At 36.6% G+C, this 10,123-nt stretch overlaps 1 protein-coding gene across 1 annotated transcript; it reads left to right on the top strand.

Moving 5' to 3' along the window:
* The first annotated feature begins 449 nt into the window (after positions 1-449).
* LOC105957571 (presequence protease 1, chloroplastic/mitochondrial) lies at positions 450-8,683 on the top strand. Its single transcript, XM_012981506.2, has 19 exons — positions 450-998; positions 1,087-1,270; positions 1,992-2,166; positions 2,254-2,386; positions 2,511-2,581; positions 2,702-2,785; positions 2,947-3,037; positions 3,342-3,862; positions 3,965-4,129; positions 4,207-4,425; positions 4,502-4,629; positions 5,169-5,358; positions 5,920-6,003; positions 6,087-6,184; positions 6,482-6,746; positions 6,842-7,004; positions 7,098-7,278; positions 7,630-7,701; positions 8,182-8,683. The coding sequence occupies exons 1-19, from the start codon at positions 722-724 to the stop codon at positions 8,321-8,323; spliced, it is 3,243 nt and encodes a 1,080-aa protein (XP_012836960.2). The 5' UTR covers positions 450-721; the 3' UTR covers positions 8,324-8,683.
* Positions 8,684-10,123: the final 1,440 nt, after the last annotated feature.

Genomic DNA, 10,123 nt, shown 5'->3' with positions numbered 1-10,123 from the left:
TTGGAACGGGGAGCTCCGGAGTTTATGAAATGTTTGACTAAATATGATATGATATATGACTCTAATTTTCTGTTTGATCATGTAAAAAAATGATCGACTACTTATTACTGCCGTTTGCGAGTGTACATGGACTCTAAAAATCGTTAGCATTAGAGAGTTCATTCTCCCATTAATGATTCCGATCGGGTTTTCTACATTATATTTATAATTTATTTATTTAAGGGACCTTATCTTCTAGCAATTTGTTTTTCTACATTATATTAATTAATTAAGTCGATATTTCCATTAAAGAAAACATATAGTATTATATATTTATTTTCAAGTGCAAAATAGAGTGGTTCAAGAATTAAGAAGAGCATCAAGTATTTATAATGGAAAATATATTAAAATTAAATAGAAATTGAACTAAAGTGCAAAAATAAATTTAGAGGTAGAGAAGCTTGCAAAACGTTTCACTCATGACCATAAAAAAAATTGCACGCAATTTCCTTAAATTATAGAAATCAAGCAACTAAAATTTACATAAGAAACTAAATATTTTAATTCTTATTCCCCAAGAAAAGCACCACAAGTTATTGATATTTATTTTTCCCCTTTCTTCCCTAATCACAAAACTCAGAGTAGATAATATTATTATATACCTATTATCAGTTTCCATTTACTTCTATCAGCTCTCATCTTCTTCAAACCCTCCGCCATTTTTACTTTCCTCCGAGCAACAATGGAGCGAGCGGCGCTCCTCCGCTCTCTATCCTCCTCCTCTTCTTCCTCCGCACTCGCCTCCACCAGATTATTCTCCCGCTCCGCCCATCGCCTCGCTCGCATCCCTAAACGGCATCGTTTGGTGCCCAACGTACACCAGCGCTCAATCCTCCGCCGACACCTCGGCGGCGTCGGCCTATATTCGTCTGTTTCCGGTCCTTCTGTCCAGCTGAGAAGACACTTCAACCCCATATCCGTGCGCGCAATCGCCACCTCGTCTGCGCAGCCTTTTTCTGGTAATTGAACAACTGTTATGTTAAGTTTCGAACTATTTTAACTGATTTTAATGTTTTTTTTGATTGATTTTTTGTAAATTTTTTTTAGAGGTTTTGGGAGCGGACGATGCCGTTGCGGAGAAGCTTGGGTTTGAGAAAGTGTCGGAGGAGTTCATCGAGGAGTGTAAATCTAGAGCTGTGTTGTATAAGCACAAGAAGACTGGCGCTGAAATTATGTCGGTGTCCAACGATGACGAGAATAAAGTATTCGGCATTGTTCTCCGCACTCCTCCGTAAGTGTTTCTACTGATAATCAATTATTATTATTACTACCATGTTAATTATATTGCGGATTGATTATTTTTTTTGTTCAATTAGCAAATGCTTTAATTATTCTTATTACGAATTTTCCAAGAAGTCGCCATTTTCCATGACAAACACAAGGTTGTAATTCATGAGAGTCGTTACTTAAACTGCATGATTCAGTGATTTGCTAATATTTAGAATGGTACTATGAAGATGAAGGGGGAAAAGAAGCCTAACATTATATACTATCAAGCAAAACTTTGCTCTAGTTGAAAAACGAATAGTCAAGTGTGAAACTGCGAATAGAGAGGTGGGATTTTGCAAACATTTGGTAGATCCCTGGAAAACTGTATATCTAGTCCAGTAAGTCAGCTTCAATTGTCCGAACTCAATGATCCTGGTTGTGGTGATCAATAGAGGTTTCCACTTGGTGTAACTCCTTATGGATCAAGTTTCATGTGCTTGAAGTACTTTTATTGCAGAAACTTGCTGTGTTTGAATCTCTGATGGTTGGATACTCTTAGAACTAATCTCCCTCTCGTGTTTCGTGAGAGAAATTCTGATTCAGTAAATGCAATTATTATCAAGAAAGAGTGACTTTATTAAAGAGTCTAAATTACTTGTTCTCACCAAAATATGTTTCTGTTTTCTGATTTATTCTGAACAAGCAACTTAATCAAGTTCAAATATGCCGATTTGTTGATGCAGAAAAGATTCAACAGGAATTCCTCACATCTTGGAACACAGTGTGTTGTGTGGTTCGAGAAAGTATCCTTTGAAAGAACCGTTTGTTGAGTTGTTGAAAGGGAGCTTACATACATTTCTGAATGCTTTCACATATCCTGATAGGACTTGCTATCCCGTTGCTTCCACGAACACAAAGGTCTGGTTCTTCAATCCTATTAAAAAAAGCACAAATATTTCTCTCTACAATCTTGTTTTAAATATCTTATGTCTAATTCTTTTGCAGGATTTCTATAACTTGGTTGATGTGTACTTAGATGCAGTCTTTTTCCCTAAATGTGTGGAAGACATTAAAACATTTCAACAAGAAGGTTGGCATTATGAATTGAATGACCCCTCGGAGGACATAACATATAAAGGTTGATATATGCCTATGGCATTTTACTCCTGGTGAATGTGCCAATCTCCATATTTCTTAACAATTCATACAAGGGTATGCAGGTTCATTACATCACTGATATTTGTTCGTGTGGTTTACTCCAGGTGTTGTTTTTAATGAGATGAAAGGTGTTTATTCTCAGCCCGATAGCATACTAGGCCGAGCTTCCCAACAGGTAAGCTTGATTTCAAACTACATAGAGGTTAAGAATTATTTGGACTCCATGATTCAGCTCATGCAGAGTACTAGGAAAATGAACTATGTTGGTTTTAATTGTTATAATACTTCTCTGTAGGCCCTTTCTCCTGACAATACTTATGGTGTTGATAGTGGCGGTGATCCGCAAGTTATTCCCAAACTAACATTTGAGGAATTCAAGGTTGGTTTCCTCGTCATTTTTACATTTTAAGTATTCCTTTTCAGTGTATTGTTTGTCTTCTACTTTCATGTTCATTGACTAGTGTAGATGTATGAAAAAGGACTTGATATCTGGCCCATATCCTTAGAGAGTGATTTTGTTCTTCATGTGTCCAATTACAGGAGTTCCACCGCAAATATTACCATCCCAGCAATTCCAGGATATGGTTTTATGGTGATGATGATGCAAATGAAAGGCTACGTATTTTAAGTGGTACATAATCTTCTAATCTGTTGTAATTGTTGATTGATTTTTTCCAATGGAATTCAAACATATGAAAGAAGTATTAGTGACTTGGACATACATAAATGGACATTTATTGAAAAAATTACGTATTCATTTGTAGGACATATGTTGCGACTCCGATATATTTACATAAAAGGACTTATGTTGAAGAAATTACGCTTTCATCTGTAGGATATTGGTTGCTGGAACATTTTCATCTGACGAAACCATTCATGGTGTCCTTAAATTAAAACTCAGAGTTTTGTTTGTATTTTTCCATTTTTTCTTACAGAATATCTAGACATGTTTGAAGCAAATTCAGCTCCCGAGGAATCAAGAGTTGATTATCAGAAACTGTTCTCAAAACCGGTTAGGATTGTTGAGAAATATCCCGCTGCTGAAGGGGTGGATTTGAAAAAGAAGCACATGGTGTGCCTCAATTGGCTCCTCTCTGAAACACCTTTAGACTTGGAAACTGAGCTGGCACTGGGATTTTTGGATCATTTAATGATGGGAACTCCTGCTTCTCCTTTGAGAAAAATCCTGCTGGAGAGTGGTCTAGGTGAAGCTATTGTTGGCGGGGGCATTGAGGACGAACTCCTTCAGCCTCAGTTTAGTGTTGGATTAAAAGGTGTATCAGATGATGACATTCAAAAAGTAGAAGAGTTAATCATGACTACGCTTAAAAAGATGGCCGAGGAAGGCTTCAATTCCGATGCAGTGGAAGCATCAATGAATACAATTGAGTTCTCTCTCAGAGAAAATAATACTGGGTCATTTCCGCGTGGTTTAGCACTGATGCTTCGCTCCATGGTGAGAAATGCTTTCTTTTAAATATCTTCATCAACTTTGTCTTTCCTCTACTCTTCCTTTTCCAAGTCTAAAATATTCTCATAATATCTTTTTGTCTGCCAGGGGAAATGGATATATGATATGGATCCATTTGAGCCATTAAAGTATCAAGGACCTTTAAAGGAATTGAAAGCTAGAATAGCCGAGGAAGGCTCTAAAGCAGTATTCGCTCCCTTAATAGAAAAATTCATTTTGAATAACCAGCACCGTGTAACTATTGAAATGCAGGTAATGTTTTTACTGTTGATGTTTGTTAGGTGCAATATTGCATGGCTTTTTCATATGCTAATTGATGTTATTAACAGCCTGACTCAGAGATGGCTTCGCGTGACGAGGCAACTGAGAAAGAAAATTTGGAAAAGCTGAAAGCTAGCATGACTGTGGAGGATCTTGCTGAACTGGCTCGTGCAACACATGAACTGAAGTTGAAACAGGAGACTCCAGATCCACCAGAAGCTCTCAAATGTGTACCAAGCCTTTCTTTGCAAGACATTCCCAAAAATCCTATACACATTCCTACTGAGGTATTGAGATGGTGTAAATCCTCCTGTAAATTTCTTATTTATCTCGTGAGTCAAAGTTCATTGCCCGCACTTGTAGGTTGGTGAGATCAATGGGACAAAGGTGTTGCAGCATGACCTTTTCACAAATGATGTTCTATATGCTGAGGTTGTATTCAAAATGAGCTCTTTGAAGCAAGAGCTTCTTCCTTTGGTACCATTATTCTGGTAAGATAGCAACTACTGTTGAACTCTCTTTTTGAAATTGGAAGAATTCCGTATTCATGTTATATGGGGGATTGACTTGAATATATTTAGAGGTTGCAGTCGAGTTTGAGCTAGGTCAAATTCATTTTATTTTTTCTGTTCTTCTATGATAAACTTAATAAATTAAAATTACTTAAATAGTTAATGAAAAAAGACGAGGTAGATGAAATTATGTCCTATTCGTACTTAATCAAAGTATGAGATTAAGACATTTTTGGTTTTTGAGTCATTTTTTGTTGTGTTATGTATAGTATTGTTTATTACTGGACACTGTTTCTTTTTTCATTTCTTGGTGAAGCCAAATTATAAATTAAACCAATCATATCCTTATCACACGTGGCTTCAATTGAAGTCAACTTTTCATGACCTTCTACTCATACTTGGTTCGGTTTGAAAATTTTAAAAATTAGCAAGATGAGTTGCAAATTTTGAGCTAACCTGGGTTATTGACCTGTCATCGTTAAAAGTTCAATTATTTATGATTTGTGGATATTTAACAGCCAGTCACTGCTGGAGATGGGTACAAAAGACTTGAATTTTGTACAACTGAACCAATTAATTGGAAGAAAAACTGGTGGAATATCAGTGTATCCTTTCACATCATCAGTACGAGGGAAGGAGGATCCATGCAGCCATATAATTGCACGAGGCAAATCTATGTCCGGGCGTGCCGAAGATTTATTTCATTTGGTAAAAAGCTGATCCTTCTTAGTAATTTAATTAGCATAAAAATTAAATACGCTTACCATTGTCACTTGTCAAGTCGTTGCAGGGTTTCTAACATATCTCATGACAACTGATAATCGTTTGTATGTAACCTGGACTCACTGCTACTGTGTTTTTATTTCCTTTTTCCTTTCCCCAGTGTGATAAATATTTTGAATGCGCAACCACAAGTTCACAATTCACATCTGTGATTTGGGTTCCCAATCTCATTGTTTATAATTACTGTGTCCGTTAATCCCTTGTCCTCCGATACCCCTAGTCTAAGCCATAGTCAGTTTGTTATAACTCGTTGGGTGCACATTACATAATATATTTCTTCAGATTCATGTCATTGTTAAGCATGCAATTCTCTATATATTACAACTTTTGCTAAAGGGGGACCAATCAGCTTGTCTATTTACATCATATGCTAATCATGGCTCGGCCCTCTATAAGCGTGTTGCTATCTATTCCTTTGTTTCTATCTAATTTTCTGGGAAACTGCTGGAGATTGATTAACGCCTTTGTCAAACTTACCAAATGTAGTTCAACCGTGTTCTTCAAGACGTTCAGTTGACGGACCAAAAGCGTTTTAAGCAGTTCGTTTCTCAGAGCAAAGCAAGAATGGAGGTATCTACTGTACCTGGCAGAAATGCGAGTGATATGTTTTTTAAGGAAAAAAAAATTATTTCATACTAATTGTTGGTTTTCAGAATCGATTAAGAGGCAGTGGGCATGGCATTGCAGCTGCAAGGATGGATGCGAAGCTCAATGTTGCTGGGTGGATCTCTGAACAAATGGGTGGTATCAGGTTAATTTTTATAGAGGCTATTTCTTAATTTTATAATTTTGCAGTTTCTGGAATTTGGAAAGCCTTTTCATTTTATAAATTATGATAAAATGAACGAGTTATACGAATAAGCTAGGACTGTTTATTTACTGAATCTTGATAATTTTCTTCGATTTTGTAGTCTTTGTAAACTCCTCCTGTATAGGGTGCGCTGACCTTTGCTTGTAGTTGTCGCCACTTTTCACTATCATACACACGGTTCATAATACATAAGTTCCTTATGGCCCTCTAAATATTGTTCACATGTTGTGCTTGCAGTTACCTGGAATTTCTACAAGATCTTGAGAAGAAAGTTGATGATGACTGGCTTGGAATATCTTCTTCTCTCGAGGAGATACGAAATACATTGATTTCGAAAAATGATTGCATTATAAATCTGACTGCTGACGGGAAAAATCTTAAGAACACAGAGAAATATGTCAGCAAGTTTCTTGATATGCTTCCTAACACTTCACCAGTCGCGTCACCTTCTTGGAATGCTCGACTCCCGCTCACAAATGAAGCTATTGTAGTACCTACGCAGGTTAGTAGTAATCAAATGTTGACCTATTAACTTGTATGTCTAACTCCTCTGTTAGGCAAATTGAATTAACATAATCAAGTAATATCTTTACACAGGTAAATTATGTTGGGAAAGCAGCTAACCTTTTTGAGACTGGGTATCAACTTAAAGGCAGTGCATATGTCATCTCGAAATACTTGAACAACAGCTGGCTATGGGATCGTGTACGTGTCAGTGGTGGAGCTTACGGAGGATTTTGTGATTTTGACACTCACTCAGGTCCAATTGAAAGCACCAGTGTTCTTTTACATAGTCACATTTGCCAATTTCTCACTTTCCTAACCATGATTTTTTTTTTGGGGTCTTGTTCAGGTGTGTTCTCATTCTTGTCTTACAGAGATCCCAATTTGTTGAAGACACTTGATATTTATGATGGAACGAGCAACTTTCTGAGAGAACTTGAAATGGATAATGATGCTCTTACTAAGGCAATCATTGGGACTATTGGAGATGTTGATTCCTATCAGCTACCTGATGCCAAAGGATATAGCAGGTAAGCATATTGCTATGCTTGCCCTGAATTAAATAATTACTCTACATGACAGAGCAGTCAAGACAGGATTAAGCCCTGTGATAATTTTTGCTTCTTTACAACTACCAAATTAACACATGCTTTAACAAACGTACACATTTTCTTTCGATTTACAAAAATATTGAAGCAAGTTTGCAGACTCCTATTTTTTCCTACTTTTGATGCGTTTGATGTCCATGTTGTGACATGAATGATATGATAGGCAACATGAATTAGATCGTTATTAATCTAGTGTTTTACTTTACCTTTATTTATTTTTAGATTACTGCGTGTACTGTGGAAATTTATTGATATTTTCACTTCTCTTTTCAGCTTATCGAGATACTTGTTAGGAGTCACCGAGGAGGACAGGCAAATCAGACGAGAAGAGATTTTGTCAACGAGGTACTTATATTTCTACATTACTACATATATAATATATAGATCTGGATGATTGCAATATTCTGTGAAAACAAGTGCTAAATTATGAATACAGAGACGCTCATTTTCAGTACAGGGGAAATTGAGTTTTCTTGACACAGTCATGCATATCAAATTGTGGCTGCGAATCATAGACTAATAAAATGACTTATAGAGATGTTATTGATTTGAAGCTCGTGACATATTTTGTACGTCTATTGGTACTAAAAATATCTAAAGAAAATGACTAGTAAAGCTGATAACTGACTTGAAGCTCCTGTTGTGTACCCTCTTTTATATCACACATTCCCGAGTAAAGAATAAATAAGTCTCTTTCCCAGTATACCCATGAACTCTTTCCACTTTTTAGTGCTTGAACATGGTATTTCATACCATATCCGTAAAAATGGTCTTCATTTTCTTCTCTCCTATTTAATATTTATCCAATTTTTGGCTTTTCTGTAGGTTGGAAGACTTCAAGGAATTTGCCGATGTTGTTGAGGCAGTTAAAGACAAAGGTGTGGTGGTCGCTGTAGCCTCTCCAGATGATGTTGAAGCTGCTAATGAGGCTCGTCCCAATTTCTTTCAAGTGAAAAAGGCACTCTGAAGATATTCTAAACTCAATATCAGGCAATGCACCTTTACCCCCAATACATTTCCATCTCATACGACGTGAACGACTATTCCTATTCTGATGGTAAAATAAATTCCAATTTTTTTTCCCGTCATTTGGGCGTAAAATGTTGAAGCAAATCGATGTGGTATCATAGGACAGTCAGATAAGTCACAAGTGCGCACATTATTGAACTTTTAAGAACACTTTCTTCCAGTGGCACTTGTCTATTAGGTTTCACAACTCATACCCACTGCGTTATATCGGAATTGTATTTGTACCTCTTCTCTTCCCCACATTTATAGACATATATATATTTTAGATATAACGTAATCGTGTGTTTCGGTTGTAAAATTTTAGAAATCCTTTTAGCTTATGTCGACTCGCAGATTTCGTTTTACATCTGGTACAGCTCGTGCTGGTGGGCTGGTGGCGGCCATTGGAATGTGATTCTGCTTACCAGGTAAATAATCTAGTCTAGCCAAATTCCTTTGGCTTGAATTAATTATGTTAAAATCTAGTTTCTCTCTCTCCCACACACACACACACAGACACAGACACACACACACACACTGACACATGTATATAATATGCATGTATTGGCAGTAGGTTAATTTTGTAACAGTGAAAAGAGTTAGAAAATGGCCAGGGTAAAAAGTGAAAAAAAAAGTATAAAAAAGTGCACGAGGGGGAATTGAAATAAGTTAAAAAGATGGCCCCCATAATAAAGACTACTGCAAATGGAGTAGCAGAGCAGTTAGGCTCCCACAAGAAATGCTTGTATTTGTTTAGTTTTGTTATTATCCTCTCAGGGAGCACACTGCCAAAGGGCCTGCCACCACCGCCATTGTAATTTTGCTTATGCTTCATTTTTTATTTTATTTATTTAAATTATTATTATTATTATTATTATTATTTTCATGGTAATATTGACAGGGACAGAGCCCCTTGTTTTTAGGGGGAAAAGAAAGGTTGGCACTTGCCAGTTAGAGCCACAATTGTTTTATACTAATTGTGGGCCCACCTTTTTTTTTTTCTCTCCTCCCTTTACCAATTGTTTCCAAAGGAATCCAATGTTTGTACCACCTCATCTCTCACTACTCTCCAGATTCATTTTGTTTGCTTCTCTTAAAACCGCGTTTCTTATATATTTTCTCCCTCTCCACTAATCGTTAAATTTGTTTAACAAATATCCTTTCAAACAGTAAAACAGGTGTCCTCTTGTAAGACAACACGTGTCATTTACATGTGCATGTCTATGTATGATAATATCGAAAAATCCAACGAGAACATGCATTGTTGCTCGGTGCTAGTGCTACGTCGAGTGAATTACACCATGTATGTCATTATCATTCATTTACACATGGAAATACACATTCCTACAATTACCCCTGAAACATTGTTAGAAACCCTAACGGAATAATGCATTGGTTAAGTTATTACGTTAAGGTTCTAGTGGACTATTAGTTTTAGATACTGATGGAGACAACGTAGAGCTATGGGGTGGCATAACTCTCCCAACATTTTGCAAGTCGTTATTATTTAACATAAGATTTATAAATTCCCGTCTATGTTAGCATTAACGGCCCAGCGAAAAATAATTATAGTGTATATCGGTCTCCATGACATGAAATCTTGGCTCCGGTTAATTGTTTCAGGAGTGTGGCCGTAATTAATAATAGCACAAATATCTTAAAATTATATTAGCATACTTCAGCGGTGTCGGTGGGGTGTCGGTGTAATTTAACCTTTAATCAATGACACTCTTCGACGTTGCCTAAACAAATTTGGAAT

This window comes from Erythranthe guttata, chromosome 2 (genome assembly GCF_056151865.1).
Source record: "Erythranthe guttata isolate IM_541 chromosome 2, IM_541, whole genome shotgun sequence".
Classification (NCBI taxonomy): domain Eukaryota; kingdom Viridiplantae; phylum Streptophyta; class Magnoliopsida; order Lamiales; family Phrymaceae; genus Erythranthe; species Erythranthe guttata.
This window is presented reverse-complemented; position numbering and strand designations above follow the sequence as displayed.

Excerpts from the sequence above, each read along its gene's own strand:
- LOC105957571 (XM_012981506.2), top strand. The coding sequence starts at position 722 with ATGGAGCGAGCGGCGCTCCTCCGCTCTCTATCCTCCTCCTCTTCTTCC. Across the intron at positions 999-1,086 it reads GTCTGCGCAGCCTTTTTCTG|AGGTTTTGGGAGCGGACGAT; the intron begins GTAATTGAACAA and ends AATTTTTTTTAG. Across the intron at positions 7,702-8,181 it reads GAAGAGATTTTGTCAACGAG|GTTGGAAGACTTCAAGGAAT; the intron begins GTACTTATATTT and ends GCTTTTCTGTAG.